At 38.6% G+C, this 17,214-nt stretch overlaps 1 protein-coding gene across 1 annotated transcript in view; it reads left to right on the top strand.

The window, feature by feature from the left end:
- Positions 1-12,188: 12,188 nt before the first annotated feature.
- Positions 12,189-17,214, top strand: part of FAM208B (family with sequence similarity 208, member B) — a 123,164-nt gene continuing 118,138 nt past the window's right edge. The window contains exon 1 of the mRNA XM_006891880.1: positions 12,189-12,422. Coding sequence (XP_006891942.1) covers positions 12,189-12,422 — 234 coding nt within the window. The remainder of the gene's footprint in view (positions 12,423-17,214) is intronic.

Below are 17,214 nucleotides of genomic sequence, written 5' to 3'. Positions count from 1 at the left end.
GGAGAGGAGAGGAGAGGAGAGAAGAGAGAAGAGAGAGAGAGAGAAACTCAGATGAACTCATTGCTGGGTTAATGCTTTTTTACATACAAAAATGTATGGAGCCCTGATGGCACAATACTCAAAGTGTTAGGGTGCTAGCTGAAAGACTGGCAGTTTGACTCCATCAGCTTCCCTGTGGGAAATAAAGATGTGAGCATGTGAGCGGTCTCCTTCTGTAAAGATTTACAGTCCTGGAAACAATATGAGGCAGTTTTATTCTGTCCAATATTGTTGCTGAGTCAGAATCAAGTCATCGGCAGTTGGCTTTTAAATTACACAGGCCTAAAATACACATACATGTTGTTGTTGTTATGTGCTGTCAAATTGCTTGCAATTCACAATGACCCTATGTACAATTGCTCTGAACCCTGCTCTATCCTAAGCCCACCTTGTTGTCTCTGACACACCTACCCCCATTACCCCAGTAACTGAGTCAATTAATCTCATCAAGGGTCTTCCCCTGTTGCGCTGTCCCTCCACCTTCCCAAGCATAATGTCCCTCTGTAAGGACTGGCCCATCCTTGCAACATGCCCAAAGTATGTCAGACAAAGCTTCAGAACCCTTGTTTCCAAGGAGCAGCATGGTTTCACCGATCCAGGACAATCTTGTTTGTTATCTTAGCAGTCTATGGTATATTCAATATGTTCTCCAACACTACAGCTCAAAGGCATCAATTTTCTATCATCTCTAGTCATATCATCCCCTGTTTTCTGATGCATAGCATGAAATTGTGAAGTCCATGGTCTGGATCAGGAGCACCTTAGTTTCCAGACTGACATCCAGACTGACAGCAGACTTTCCCAATGCAATTTGTCTTTTGATTTCCTGGCTGCTGGTGCTAGACTGTGGAGCCAAGCAAAAAACCAATTAAATTCTTGACAATCTTAATTTAAAAAAAAATTTCCGTTGTTGCACATTTTCTTCCACTTCTCCCCAAACCCACCCTGAAATGCATGAACCCCTTGTCTCAAACTGTTGTTGTATATAATGCCTAATCATATATTCCTTTCAGTTATTACCCTCATCTGTTTTAATGCGGTGTTCACTATCTATTCACTCTTTTCCTAATCTCTTCCTCCTCCCCCAATGTCTGTCCTATTTTATAACAGCAGTGTTACGCAGTGTTTGACCTTTTGTGACTGAGATTTTTCACTCAGCATAATGTCCTTGAGGCTCTCCATGTTGTGGAATATGTTACAATTCTTTTCAATGCTGTAAAATATTCCATTGTATGAATAGTTTTTCCTATCCTTTCTATTGTTGATGAGCATCTGTGTTGTTTCCATCTTTATTGTGAATAATGCATCAATAAACATGAGAATGCATACATCTGTTTGAGTTGTGGCTCTTGTTTCTTCCTGGTGTATTTCCAGTAGTGGAATTGCTAGGTCAAATGGTATTTCTATTTCCAACTTTTTGAGAAAGAGCCAGACCACTTTTCATAGTAGCTGTACCATTTTACATTCCCACAAGAATGAGAGTTCCAGTATCTCCACAACCTTGCCAACATTTGTTATTTACTGCCCTGTTGAACTTTGCTATTGTTGCTGGGTTGAGGTGATATCTCATAACTGTTTTGATTTGCATCTCTCTGATAGCTAAGGATTTTGAATATTTCTTCATGTGTTTGCCATCTGAACATCTTCTTTAGTCAAGTGTCTATTCATTTCTTGTGCTCATTTTGTCATTAAGCTGTCTACATTTTACTTGTTGAGGTGAATCTCAATGTTTTTCTATTTATCATGATGTTGATTATTGATCCAGTTGTGAGGATTTTGTTTCTTTATGTCAAGGCAGAATGTATACTGAAAGTTTACTCCTTCAATTTAATCAACTGCTTCAAGTCTTTGTTTTCAGCAAGGAAGGTTGTGCCATGTGCTTATCACAGCTAGTTGACAAATATACTTGCAATCCTAATGCCACATTTTTTTTTTATTTAGTCAAGCTTTCTGGATAGGTCTGTGCAATACTATTTTTGTCACTTCTGTTAGATTCCTGGAACATATAATTAAGAATGGAAGTGCTGGACCATATGGCATTCTTTTGTGCACAAAGTTGCTGCAATCTGTAGTCAACATGAAAATGCCTAACAACAACAAAAACACGGCAGCCCTAACTCAAGTTTTTTGGATTTTTTTTTTTTTTAAGAAACTACCAGACTATTTTCCATTCCAACCAACAATAAAAGAAGATTCAAATTTCTTGACATCTTGCCCAACATTTGCTGTTTTCCTTTTGTTTTTATTCTAGTTATCCTAATGGAAATAAAATTTTGTCTCATTGTGGTTTGGATTTGTGTATCTCTGATGGCTCACAATATTAAACATCTTTTTATAATATGTCTGTTGGTCATTTGGACATCTATTTTGATGACAGGTCTGTTCATGTCCCCTGTCCAATTTTTGCTTAGGTTATTTGTCTTTTTATTGTTAAGTAACACAAATTTTCTATATTTTAGTAGACCATCACCAGTTTAAAAACATTACAACTTAATAAATTTAATTTTGTGTCTCAAAAATATTTCAACTTGCTAAGCCATGATTTTCCAGTATTATGTAATTCTCTTTTTTTTATGTGACTTTGTGTAATTATCTTGCGTGCTGTGAAAATTAACCTGCATTATATCAATAAGTCATGATATGATCTACTGAATTAGACTGTATTTTGAGTCAATCGTTTTTAAGGTATGAAAGAGATTAAGCAAATAATTAGCGATAAAAGGGAAAACATTATCACCAAGAAAGAAAAACTAGGAGGAAAACATGTCCACTGGATCACGGACTGAGAACCTCCTAGAATGGGAAAGACTGATGCCAAGATAACATGGAGATTTCCAAGAACACTAGGCTCACAGATGTTGAAAGGAGAAAAGACCTTTCTCTAAAAAGCTAACTGTGAGTGAAAATTTCCCCCTAGATATGATGTCCTGATTTTGAAGTTCTCTCTAGATTATACCTCATGGTCAAGTGAGATTTATTTCAGGAATGCAAAGTTAAATCCAGCATCAGAAAATCAATCAATGTCACATGGAACCAAGGGAAAGGACAACATGACCAACTCAATTGATGCAGAAGTTTGATAAAATTTAACGTTTTATGTTTATAAAAACTCAACAAGATGAGAATAATAGGAAAATTTGTCAACATGATTTGAAGATTGAGTTTAAGACTGGTGGCCAAGTGAAGTCAACTAGAAAAGCTATGCTGTCAAACAAAAGGCATTGGTTTGACTCCGCCGGTTGTTCTGTGAAAGATGGACAATCTCCTCTTTTGAAGTTTAAAGCCCCTAAAAACCCACTAGAGGGCCCACTATGTATCTGTTCTGACTCTAATGCACATAACGACAACCCTCTAGAAGCACTAGATAACTAAGACAAAATCCAACTGATTTCTGTTGTTGTGTTGCTCTTGTATTCTGTATTTCTATTATATTCCTACATTAGTCCTAGTATATTTGTCCTCTTTTTCTTTCTTACAACTTTAGATTGGGCTTCCAGAATAATACTTCAGAGTTGTGATGAGAGTTGCATCTTTGTCTTGTCCTCATTTTCATTTTCCATTGACTATACTGTTGACTATTTTTCATAAATACCTTTACTCTTTTTTTCCTCCTTTTTAAAAAAATTATTATTAATTTAAATAAAAATTTAGAGAGACTTTGGATTTCCATTCATTCATTGTTGCACTATATCTTCACTCTTGTTGAAGAGTTTTCCTTTTATTCTTATCTTGTTGAGTTTTTATAAAAGAAATAATGCTAGATTTTAGAAAATAATTTTTTCATGAATTAAATTGATCATGAGGTTCTTTCCCTTGGTCCAATTAATGTAGTATATCACATGGACTGATTTTCTAATGCTGAATTAGCTTTGCATTCCTGGAATTTCATGTGATCATAATGTGTAATATTCTTAATATGCTATTAGTTTTTAGTATACTATACTAATGGGAGGAGCTCTTGTGGCCTTGTTGTTAATGTTGTATGCCTTAAAACTCATACTGACTCATAGGTGATCCTCCCGTGGGTTAATTGCATGAAAGGAGATTGTCCATCCTTCTGAAGAGCAGCTGGTGGATACAAACTGTGTGCCTTTGGGATGGCAGTACAGCTTCTTATCTTATTATATGTTGATCTGACTAAACAGCACATAACAACACTGTCTTTGTCTGAGTTTGGTGACATAACTGGTAGAGGGTGAACAAAAAAGGAGACCCTTAATGAGATAGATTGACACAGTGAACTGACTCAGTGGGACCTAACAATAATTCATAAAAGAACATAATATATCCTGGCCAAATGTGATTTATCCTACTAACTTGGCACTGGTACCACTTGAAAATCATGATGTAATTCACCATATTAAGGGACTGAAAAAGAAAAGTTGCATAATAATCTCAATATTATTGTTGTTGTGTACCGTCAAGGTGGGACCAAGTCATAGCTGACCCTCCAGAGGGTTTTCAGATGCAGTGAATACATGGGAGTTGATTGCCCATCTTTCTCCCATGGAGCAGCTGGTGAATTTGAACTGCAAGCCTTTGGGTTGATATTACAATTCCTTATCACTAGGCCAGAGCTGTCTAATAATCTCAATAGATGCAGAAAAAGCATCTGACAAACTACAGAGCTCACTTATGATAAAAGTTCTCAGAATCAACACGTGTAAGGAACCTGCTCGATTCAAGAACTGACATCTCCAAAGTACCAAGGTTAATATATTTTTCTGGGGGGGGGCTGCTTGAACAATAAATTTATTGTGTTTATCTGAAAAATCTTCACAGAAAATTGGTTTAGCTATCAGCAGCCCGCTCCTGAGCTCTGAGGAAGCTTGCTTTCTTTAAATTTAATTTGTGTGTGTGTGTGTTCAAATCGGATCTGACTGGTGCAGGAGGATATTGTTCCTCCTTCTCTAGCAGAGCATCTGGTGGATTCAAACCACTCATCTCTGGGATTGCAGTGCAGTTTCTTGACACTAGGCCACCAGAGCTCGCCAGTTCGTATATTTTATGGAAAAGAGTTAATATTTTCTCTCTAAGATCATGAATAAATCAAGGATATTTTTACTCACCTTTCATATTCCATACTGCTTTAAAGTCCTGTGCTAGAGTAATTAGACAAAACCATATAAAATCGTACCAATCAGATGCAAAAAAAAGAAACTGTAGACATCATGTTTGTCTTAGAAAACCCTAAAGAGTTTTCTCTCTCCCTTTCTTCTTCTTTTTCACCCACACACACTATTAGAGCTAATACGTGAGCCCAGCAATGTCAACATGGGATAATCAATACATTTCTATGTTATTAGCAACAATCACAATAAATTAAAATTTTAAAATGTCATTAAGAATGACATAAAATATATAAAATAATTAGAAATAAGTATAACAAAGTGTGTGTGTGTACACTGAAATTTACAAATATTGCTCAAAAAATTTAAATGCACCTAAATAGACAGATATTATGTTCATGAATTTCAAGACTCAATACTGAAAAGATATTAATTCTTTCCAAATTGTTGTATATATTCAACAAGGACTGAATTGCAATCTGAGCACGTTTATCTTCAGGGTAAAAAGTAAGCTAATTCTTCAACGCTACACAGAAAGTCAAAAGACCTAGAATTGCCAAAATTTTTACTAAAGAGCTAGTTAAAACAATGCAAATTGTCTTATTTATCTAGTGATGCTGTAATAGAAATACCACAAATAGAAACTTTGACAAAAACGTATTTTTTTCCCCAGTTTAGGAGGATAGAGGTCTAATTTCCTAGCACTAGCAAGAGAGAAAGACTTTCTTTTCTCCCTTTTTTGGCTCACAGCTTTGGAGGAAGGTCCTGATCTCCTTCAGTATCCGCATGCCTAGCATCTTCGGAGATCTGTAAAGTGTCTTGACATCAATCTTCTCCTAGAGCTCAAAGATTTTCAGTCAGAGCCCAAGTCCAAAGCGTGTGGTCTGCTCCCAGAAGATTTTTTTTCTTGTGAAGTATTTTTTTTACTTGCTTCTCTATACTTTCATCTCATATAAGATTAAAGATGTTGCATCTCACTCTTAATTATCTTATAATGGATTGATTTATGAGACTATGGGGAGGGGTCATTAAATCACTGCCAAACCACTAAGAATTAGGGTTCAGCTGATGCATATTGTGAGGCAAAACAATTTGATTTATGACACAATTAAAACCCTCCAGAAAAAGTTTTGGCAAGGATCTAGAGAAGTTAAGTACACATAGACTGACTTACGGAGTGTAACTTAAGTAATATCAATTTGCAAAATCTACTAAAGTGAAAGGGAGCTCTGATGACATAGTCTATAGCATGCTGGGCTAACTCAAAGGCTGTGTTTCTCTGACTGTGTGAACAAGTAGTTTCCTCTCATGTGGTTTTTAGTCTTGGAAACTCAATGGAGAGTTAGCTGAGTCAGAACTGACCTGACAGCAACTGAGAACTAAAGCTGAACATACACATTTCTTTTTGCCACAATGTCTCATAATAAACCATTTCAAACTTAGTGGTTAATGACAGCATTCATTCTTATGTTCATTTATTTTAGAATGGCTAAATAGCTGCTATTTTAAGATGAACTGGATCGTTCACCTACTTTGTGTGTATTTGTTCTGGTGCCAAACCTTAAAATCAACAGCTGCACAAAACGCATTCTCTTCATATAAATGTTGTTGTTGTTGTTATGTGCCATTGAGTCATCTGCAACTCATAGCGACACTATGTACAACAGCCCTAAACTCTGCTCTATCTTGTGTCAATCATACTATCTCAGACGTACCTCCCCCCCATTACCCCAGTCACTGAATCAATCCATCTCATCAAGGGTCTTCCTCTCCTGTGCTGTTCCTCTATCCTCCCAAGCATGACGTCCCTCTCCAAGGACTGGTCCCTCCTTGCAACATGTCCAAAGTATATCAGATGAAGCTTCAGAATCCTTGCGTCCAAGGAGCAGCCCGTCTTCATCCTCTCCAGGACAAACCTGTTCATTTTCTTAGCAGTCCATGGTATATTTAAAACTCTTCTCCAACACCACAGCATCAATTCTATCATCCCTAGTCATTGTCCAGCTCTCTGATGCATAGCAAGTGATTGCAAAGACCACGGCATATATCAGGCACACCTTAGTCTCCAGACTGACACTGTTGCACTTTATTACTTTAGAGAGGTGCCTAACCGCAGACTTTCCTATAATGAAATAACATGTGAACAAGGGCCTATGGTGATGAAGGAAGAAGTTCAAGCTGCTTTGAAGGAAATAGCAAAAAATAAGATCCCAGGAATAGATGGTATACCAATTGAAGTATTTCAGATAACAGATGTTGCCCTGGATGTGCTCACCAAGTTGTGCCAAGAAATCTGGAGAATAACCACTTGGCCAACTGACTGGAAGAGATCTATATTTGTTCCCATTCCAAAGAAGGGTGACCCAACTGAGTGTGGAAACTACAGAACAGTGCCATTGATTTCACATGCAAGCAAGATTCTACTGAAGATTATCCAAAAACGATTAGAACAGCACATCAGCAGAGAATTTCCAGAAGTCCAGGCTGGGTTTAGAAGGGGTCGTGGTACTAGGGATATTGTTGCTGATGTTAGATGAATCTTGGCTAAAAGCAAGGAATACCAGAAAAAATGTCTGTGTTTCATTGATTACGCAAAGGCATTTGACTGTGTGGATCATAACAAACTGTGGCTGACTCTGAGAAGAATGGGAATCCCAGAACATTTAATTGTGCTAATGTGAAACCTATACTTGGACCAAGAGGCAGTAGTCAGAACAGAGCAGGGTAACACTGCATGGTTCAAAATTGGGAAGGGTGTACGCCAGGGATGCATCCTGTCTCCATACCTTTTCAACATGTATGCAGAGCAGATTATCCAGGAGGCTGGGCTCTATGAGGAGAATTGTGGCATCAGGATTGGTGGAAGATCTATTAACAATCTGCGTTATGCAGATGACACAACCCTGCTTGCTGAAACTGAGGAGGACCTCATGCACTTGCTGTGGAGGGTCAAGAACTGCAGCCTTCAGTATGGACTGAGGCTCAATGTCAAGAAGACAAAGATTCTCACCACTGGACCAATTGTCAGCGTCAGGATGGATGGCGAAGAGATTGAGATTGTTCACAGCTTCAGTGTGCTTGGCTCCACAGTCAACACTCTTGGCACCAGCAGTCAGGAAATCAAAAAGTGTATTTCGATGGGAAAGTCTGCTGTTAGGGACCTCTCTAAAATACTCAGGAGTAACGGTGTCTCTCTGGAGACTAAGGTGTGCCTGATACAGGCCATGGTCTTTGCAATCGCTTGTTATGCATCAGAGAGTTGGACAATGACTAGGGAGGACAGAAGGAGAGTGGATGCTTTTGAGCTGTGGTGCTGGAGAAGAGTACTGAATGTACCATGGACTGTCAGGAAAACCAACCGCTTCATCTTGGAGAGGATTAAACCAAGCTACTCCTTGGAGGCAAGGATTCTGGGGCTTCGTCTGACATACTTTGGACATGTTGCCAGGAGGGACGGGTCCTTGGAGAGGGACATCATGCTTGGGAGGGTGGAGGGACAGCACAGGAGGGTAAGACCCTCTATGAGATGGATTGATTCGGTGGCTGGGGTAATTGGGACCGGTGTGTCAGAGGCAGTGCAGTTGGCGTAGGATAGAGCAGGGTTTAGGGCTGTTGTGCATAGGGTCGCTATGAGTCGAAACGACTCGACGGCACATAACAATAACAACAACAAGCTGGTGCCAAGAGTGTTGACTGTGGAGCCAAGCAAACTAAAGCTGTGAACAATCTCAACCTCTTCTCCATCCATTATGATGTTGCCAATCGTCCCACTGGTGAGAATCTTTGTTTTCTTGATATTGAGCCTCAAACTGTACTGAAGACCCTGACCTTCCACAGCAAGTACTTCACGTCCTCCTCAGTTTCAGCAAGCAGGGTTGTATCCTCTGCATAATACAGATTGTTGATGATTCTTCCTCCAATCCTGATGCCACGTTTCTCCTCATAGAGCCCAGCCTCCCAGATAATCTGTTCCACATATAGATTGAAAAGATATGGAGATAAGGCATAACCCTGTCATACACCCTTCCCAGTTTTGAACCATGCAGTGTTTCCTTGCTCTGTTCTGACGACTGCCTCCTGGTCCAAGCATAGGTTTTGCATTAGCATGATCAAGTGTTCTGGGATTCCCATTTTTTTCAGAGTTAGCCACAGTTTGTTATGATCCACACAGTCAAATGGCTTTGCGCAATCAATGAAACAAATATAGGTATTCTTCTGATACTCTTTGTTTTCAGCCAAGATCCATCCTAACATTAGCTATCCTAGTACCACGACCCCTGCTAAACCCAGCCTGGAGTTCTGGCAGTTCTCTACTGATGTGTTGTTCCACTCCTTTTTGGATATTCATCAGTAGAATCTTGCTTGCATGTGAAATCAATGATATAGTTATATAGTTTCCACACTCTGTAGGGTCACCCTTTTTTGGAATGGGAACAAATATAGATCTCTTACAGACAGTTGGCCAAATGGTTGTTCTCCAGATTTCTTGGCACAACTTGATGAGCACATCCAGGGCAGCATCTGTTAGCTGAAATACGTCAATTGGTATACCATCTATTCCTGGGGCCTTATTTTTTGCTATTTCCTTCAAAGCAGCCTGAACTTCTTCCCTCATCACCATAGGGTCTTGCTCATGTGTTGTTTCATTAAAGTCTTCTGTGTCTGCCAATCCTTTTGATACAGTGACTCAGTATATTCTTTCCATCTTCTTTTAGTACTTGCAGGATCACTCAATATTCTGCCCAAAGCATCCTTGATTATAGCAACTCGAGGTTGGAATTTGTTCTTGTTCCTTGAGCTTAATAAATGCTGAGCGAGTTTGGTCCTTTTGATTTTCTGACTCCAGCTCCTTGCACATTTCATTGTAATATTTTGCTTTGTCATCCCGTGCTGCCCTTCGGAATTTTCTATTCAGCTCTTTAATATCTTGAATTTTCCCTTCTGTTTTGGCTTCTCTGTACTCCAGTGTAATATTCAGAGTTTTTTTCTGACATCTAATTTGGTCTTTCTCCTCTTCTTTGTAATGACCATTTGCACTCTCCCTGGATGATACCTTCATACGTGTGCATCAACAAAAATGAAAACACACACAAAACACAATTTATAAACATAACATTTATAAACATAACATTAATCCAATGCAATCAGACACAAATAGTTCAGTGACATAAAATTCATTACATGAGCAAAACCGAAAGTTTAGAAATGCATACTTAAGTGATAAATCCATAAAGATATTATCATGGAAGTTATAATAGTGGTTACTTAGTATAGCGGTTAAAGTGTTCAATTTGTAATGGAAAAAGTGACAGTTTGAACCCTCAACAACTCCCCAGTATAATGTAGAATTTGCTTACATAAAGATTTATCATCTCGGGAACACTGTGGGAAAGTTTTACTCTGTAGGATTACTGAGTTGGATGTCAATTTGATGACAATTGGTTTGTTCTAACATGCTTTATTTCTTGACCTATATTCTGATTCATAATTATTTTCTTTGTGGTGAACTACATATTCTCATTTTGTGTACTTTTCCCAGCCAGACCTCTTGAGTTGCTGACTATGCTTAATTTTACCTTTCAGGACCTAGGTAGGCATTCATTTGCTTTAGGGAACTCTGGTGAGCTCAAAGTGAGCTGTGATGCTTATGCAAAGGCTGAAATTTTCTGGTGTTTTGAATCCATAAGCAACAGGGAGGGAGTAAGATGGGCAGTCTCTGTTGTGTGATTTATGGAAACCTACTGGGGGTCGAGGTGGTTTTGTCTTGACGATAAGGACAACAGAAAGCACTTGCTTTGAAAGTTCTTCCTCAAGGTCTTCTAAAGGCAAGTTCAGCCATTTGTCGTTGAAGTTTCGCCTTGTTGTTGCTTAAGTACCAGTGAGTTAAGTCTGCTCATAGTGACCTTATTTATATATATAGTATAACCGAAGGAAGTACCAACTGATCCTGCACCTTTTTCCCAATCAGTTGCCATCATTGAGACAATCCAGTTCCCTGAGGATCTGGATTCTCCAGGGACTAGTGCCTTCTGATAACATGCCTTTTATCTATTAGGAAAAGCCTCACCATCTTTGTTTCTAAAAATCATTCTGGCTGCTCTTTTTCCAAGACAGATTTGGGGTTTTAATTTTTTTTTTTCCTGTGATAGTCCATGGTATTGTTTTTTTGTGCTGTCAAGTACCACTCACAGACAGTATTATTGACGAACATCACAATTCAAAAGGCATCAATTCTTCTTTCATCTTCTTTACTAGTTGTTTAATTTTCACATGCATATGAAGCAAATGAAAACACTGTCACTTAGGCCAAACACACTTTAGACCTCAAGGTGCCGTTCTTATTTATCACATTAATGTCTGTTGTTTTTTTGACTGCTGCTTCCACAGAAACTGTTAGGGTATTTTAGTGGGTTTTAATTTCACCTTAAATATACCCCACTCAGCTCTTGTTTTGCTATGCCTGGGCTCCAGCTTTAGCTCCTCCCTCTCATTTGGCATTTGAGCTTTCTTTCACAGCATGCATTCCTTTCTGAAATTCTTTCTCTTTGTCTACCAAAGGAGCCCTCGTGGCTTAGCAATTTAAGGGTTGGTTTGCCAAAGGAAAGGCCAGCAACTGGAATTCTTAAGCCATCCAGGTAGAGATTTGCCCTCAAGTTCAATGAGGTCCTTGGAATTTATTCGAGTGTGACTAACAGAAAACAGCACCACCACTCACTGACAAACACAATACCCATAGGAAACTGCAAACCATACCTTTAATAAGTACATTTTTCCGTTTGCAGCGTACTGCACAGTATACTCTGGTTCTGAGTAAGTTCGAACACCTCTCAACAGTACTTATTGCCGATCAAGTGAGAGACGAACTAGTATTATGATCTCTGCTTTCTCTGTATAGACTATAAACCTCCAGAGGCATTTTTCTGGAGAACTAGCACACCCACAATATCCCATGTACAACGTTATAATTTATGGATTTTATGAACTATTACATGAATATATATGAATTTATGAAATTTATTAATTGCCGCACTCAGGCAAGGAAAAATCCAAGAAGTGTCGCATCAGTGGACACTGGAGATAATGGAAGGATCCCAAAAGCATGACTTCGGCCAGAATTTTCCTTCTCTAAACTCGCAGACTCGCCACGGTTGTTGTCAGGGATCTTTGGGCGCGTGGTTTCCGAATGGACACACGGCAGCAGAGGCAGCGGACAGCCGGAGCCGCCCTTCCGGTCCGTGGCTAGCTCAGCGCTCCAATCCTAGGCCGAGTTCCTGCCTTCCGCGCCTGCGCAGAGAAAGCCGACAAGTGCCGCGTGTACTGCGAACACAACCTGCGCCTGCGCTTTCAGTGTCTTCTCTGTGATTTGTTACTACCTCCGAAGAGGTTGCCCCAGTTCAGTTTTCACTTTCTCTTTTTTTTTCACATTTTCCTTCGGCTGGGAGGTTTTACTTCCGGTTGCCTGCCACTAGCTGTAAGAAAGTCGACATATTACGCCAACCTGGGTAGCGTCACGGGGTGCTATCTTTTCTCTGGCTTTTTATTAGTAGGGCAGAAGGCTTTGCTGAAGAGCGCAACGAATCTGACTTGCTCCGAGGCTTGATCACTTGGCTCAACATCCCTCTCTCCTTTCAGCACCTTGGATCTGCGTCGACTCGAGAGCGACACTGAGTGCCCCAGCGCCGTGACCAGAACCCGTAATCGGGGCTCCCCTCTCTGTCTTTCCACCCTGCTATTGGCACTCGTCTCCTCCGCAGGCTTTTGTCACGGCGACAGGGAGAAAGGAAAATTGGTGGTATTGCAGACGAACTGCAGTGCGAATACGCTTGTTCTTTTGAGGTGGGATTTTAGAGTGCTTTAAAAAACTTGGTGTTGAGGTCACTTACCTATTGGAAATTCGGGAAGAGGGAGAATTACAACAGCTACTCGAGGTCATCATTGGGATGAAGGAGAAAAAACGGCACTTTATATGATGTATTAAAAAAGATTCGTGTATATGTGTTACATATGTCATCTTGGGCCAGGAGGGACACAGAGAAAGGAAGCACATGTGTGAAAAGAGCGGATACAACCTAAAAGCATGGGAAAGAAATTGAACAATTATCTGAAGTCTAAAGGGGCGGCGGCAGCAGCAGCGCAAAGTACAGGTAAAACTTCATCCGTTTTGGGGCGCTCACGTTTGTGTCTGTGTAGCTCCAGCCCACCGGAGTTAGTGCACGACGTAGCTAAGTGGAACTTCTGTGCATGCAGTTGGGGTCTTTGCTATTGTATTTTTTGAAAATTGTGATTGTTTTGCATGTATTAATGATTTACACGTTGTTGCATGTTTACCTTGCATTGGGACCGCATGAGGAAATTATAGTTACTTTTTAAAACAGTTTGACCTTTTGCAATCTTGTAAACATTTTCAATACTATTAACGTATTGACCTTGTTTTTTGAGAGTCACCATTTTACAAATTTCTGGTAGGACTTCAAAATGAATCTCACCGTTTTAAGACTAGTCTAGGACAGTTTAAGCATCTTTTGAATTGTCAAAGGACAGTATCATCCTCACGAGTTTTAAAATGAATTATTTATTGTTAAATGCTTGGCAGATTTCGCTCATTTAGTTTGGGTTGACTGGAAAATCCTTTAATTTTTTTTTTTTTTTTTAGATTAATTGTGGTGCAGATACACACAAGAGAACACTTTTTTTTTTTTTTTTTAAAGAGAGCACTTTCTAACCCAACAGTTTCTACGTATGTTTTTCAGTGACATTAATTTTACGTTCTTCACCTGTTGGTTTTTTTGACAGTCTGCTACTTAGAAGAAGCTTCAGGACAGTTCTTGATTTATTTTTTTTTAAATAAATATACATGGAAGAAAACTGTCAGTAATGGAGCATTGTGTAGCAGAACTTAATTAACATACAAGAATGTCATAAGTGGGCTGTGCAACCAATTATTTTGTCTGCAGGTGGTACTAAGCAGCATTTTGTGGGAAAACGTGGCAGATTAACTTAAAGAGATCAACAAGAGACTCTGAAAAATCCTAAGGTAGTTTTTTTTCCCAATCACTACATGTTTGTTTGTACTCTGTATGCTTACACTTTAGCCTCCCTGTAAGATAAAATTATAATAGTAACATTAATGAAAAGTGCTTTTCCAAGTATTTATTGTAGCAATCTCAAGTGACTTGAGGGCCCATGGTTTGGAGAAAAATGTGTTAGCATGCAAAAAAGGAGAGGATCATGATATTTAATATCACAAGATATGAGAATGCTAGTAACTCACTTGTATGTAGCAAAACAAATGCTCCTTATTGTGTAAGATACTCTTCTGTTGAAAACCTGGCTTGTATAACTGGACAGGTCTTTATCTTCAGTAAATATTTAATGCAGGACAGAAAATTAAAAAAGTAAAAATTATTTCAATAGTGTTTGTAAGAAAGACCAGGATAGTGCTTGAAATGTTGTCTTTTGTGTCTGTATGATTGATTTCTTATGAAAATATTTGATAATATGCTTGCAAATTCCCCTGAAACGATGGTATTCTTCTATTTTCACTCTCTCAAGAGATGTGCTTGCATCTGGTGGTGCTGCTCACCAAAAGACCAGAATTCTCTAGCTGTTGAAGTGTTTTCTCCTCGGCAGAAAAATGAGCAGATTCCTCCTAATAAGACACAGACACAACTGAGGGTTGATATAAGTAGGAGTTGACTTGCTGATCATGGGTTTTGGGCTACATGCACTTTATACTAATTTTTTGCTTATATTTTATCTACTAATTACTGAGAAGAATATTCCAATTTGATATATACTTTGGTAAATTAGAACATTACACATTTTACTTGCTTCATATCTTTTACTCTTTTAAAATAAAATTCTGAAAAAAAATTCTTTTTTTACTCATTTGGTTGTGACCGTACTGTTTTAGTTATTATAGTTGTGCAGTATATTTGGTGCTTTCTTTTTTTAAAAAAACCTGTGAGCTCTTCTTTCACGAAAGTTTCTGTTGAGAGATCAATAGAACATTTTGTTGGGATATGGTTTGAGTTTGAGAAGAGAGATCCTTTGGAATTTTTCAATGAGAATAGGTATACTCTTGTTCCTTTTCTTAAAATGTTTGTAAACTATGCCCTTGAAATGTACAAAAACCTTTACATGTTGTTATGTTGGAACTAATAGCTGATCCTCTTGTGGGTCTTCAGATGCTCTAAATCACATAAGAGGAGATTGCATATCATTCTTCCACAGGGCAGCTGGTGTATTTGAACCAAAAGCCTTTGGGTTAGCAGCACAACTCCTTGCCACAAATCCACTAGGCTCCCTTAAGTTCCTGTCTGTTTTATGTCACTTCCTTGAAGTATTTTCTCTTCCATCACTTTAATTATCATATATTTTATCTTCTTTTATACTTCTCATTACCTTTATTATACTTCTTATCACCTATATATGAGCCCTTAAACAACATACTGTTTTCAAGCTGTATTTTAGAATCAGACTATATTTTCTGAGATGCTTTTGTTTAATGTTGTGTTTCTGAGGTTTATCCATGTCCAAGTATGTAATTCAGAAAATTTTTCATCTCAAGATTCTTTTATACTTTTTTAAACCATTTTAGATATTAAAAGCGATAAATATTTAAAAAAATATTTTTCCATGACAATGAGCAATACAAATTTTTAAAACTATTTTACCACTAAAATGAGCAATAAGAAAATGGTTGTTGGAGTCTGTCAAAGGCAGAAAACTTGCCAAACCTGGAAAAATACAGGAGTCCATTGAATTTTAGCTTTCACATATCTCACTGAGTATATCTGTGGTCGGAATTGCTGACACAAACCATAGTCCAGAGCAAGTTGTACAGCTAACCCAAAGGCTCACATCCCTGACAGGTCAGCAGCTTCTCAGATGAAAGATTGACAGTCTCCTCCCATTCAGATTATATTGTTGGAAACCTGATTCGACTTGCATTAAGTTTGGGTTATTGAGCTAGAAATGGGATGTGTGTGTCCAAGTTTATTAATTACTCTAACTATTAAAAAATGGTAGCTGTGATTTATACCACTCCAGTTGTGAATATTGCTCTTTAGCACTTTGGATAGATCCTTGACAGCAAATTTACCCAGTGCAAATACTCTTTTGATTTCAAGTGCTACTCCTGTGGGCCTTCTTTGGAATTAATTATGTATCTAAGTAAAATTAAATTGTCAACTTCATTGGGCAAATAGACTGCCAAGGACCTCTCCAAAGTGCTGAAGAGTAATAATGTCATTTTAAAGATTAAAGTATGCCTGATCCAAGCCATGGTGTTTTCAGTTGGTCTTATACATCTGAAAGTTGGAGAATGAGTAAGGATAACAGAAGTTGAATCAATGCCTTTAAATTGTGGTGTTGACCAAGAATGCTGAATATCCCATGGACTATCAAAAGAACCAAGAAATCTGTTTTGGAGCAAGTTAAAGAAGGATACACCTTACCGGCAAGGGTGGTGAAACTTCATCTCACCTAACTTTGGGCATATTGTTGTCAGGAGGGACCAGTCTTTGGAAGAAGACATCATGCTTGGAAAGGTAAAGGGTCAGAGAGAGGAAGACTCTTAACAAGAATGATTGATACAAAGACTGTAGCAATGGGATTGAGCATGTGAGAGATTGTGAGGATGGCACAGGATAGGGCAAGGTTTAGAGCTGTTGTTCATAGGGTCGCTATCAGTTGTAGACGGCTTGACAGCACATGATAACAATAGTGGTGAATGTAAGGCCTCTGATGGTATAGTGGTTAGTATTGTTTGCTCCAGGAGAACCTCAGGACGCTATGAGTCAAATGAAAATGGGTGATTGTGAATGTTCAGCCCTTTGTTCCTCATTCCCTCCACAAGTTGGCATTAGTCTGGTAAAAGTGAAAAGGGTGTATGTTACAGGCTGTTTACATCCACCAGGTGCTGCAGGAGAAAGACAAGCAGTCTCCTCTTTTGATTTACAGCCTTGAAAACTGATAGTGAGACTCACAGGCATTGATTGAGTTTATTGTAATTCTGCATTTTTCTGATTTGATTACTTTAAAAAAATGATTCATTTTAATGAACATTTACAGAGATTTTGGATTTCCATTCATTCATTGTTTC

This window comes from Elephantulus edwardii, unplaced genomic scaffold (genome assembly GCF_000299155.1).
Source record: "Elephantulus edwardii isolate Elephantulus edwardi_28Jun2011 unplaced genomic scaffold, EleEdw1.0 scaffold00105, whole genome shotgun sequence".
Taxonomy (NCBI): Eukaryota; Metazoa; Chordata; class Mammalia; order Macroscelidea; family Macroscelididae; genus Elephantulus; species Elephantulus edwardii.
This window is presented reverse-complemented; position numbering and strand designations above follow the sequence as displayed.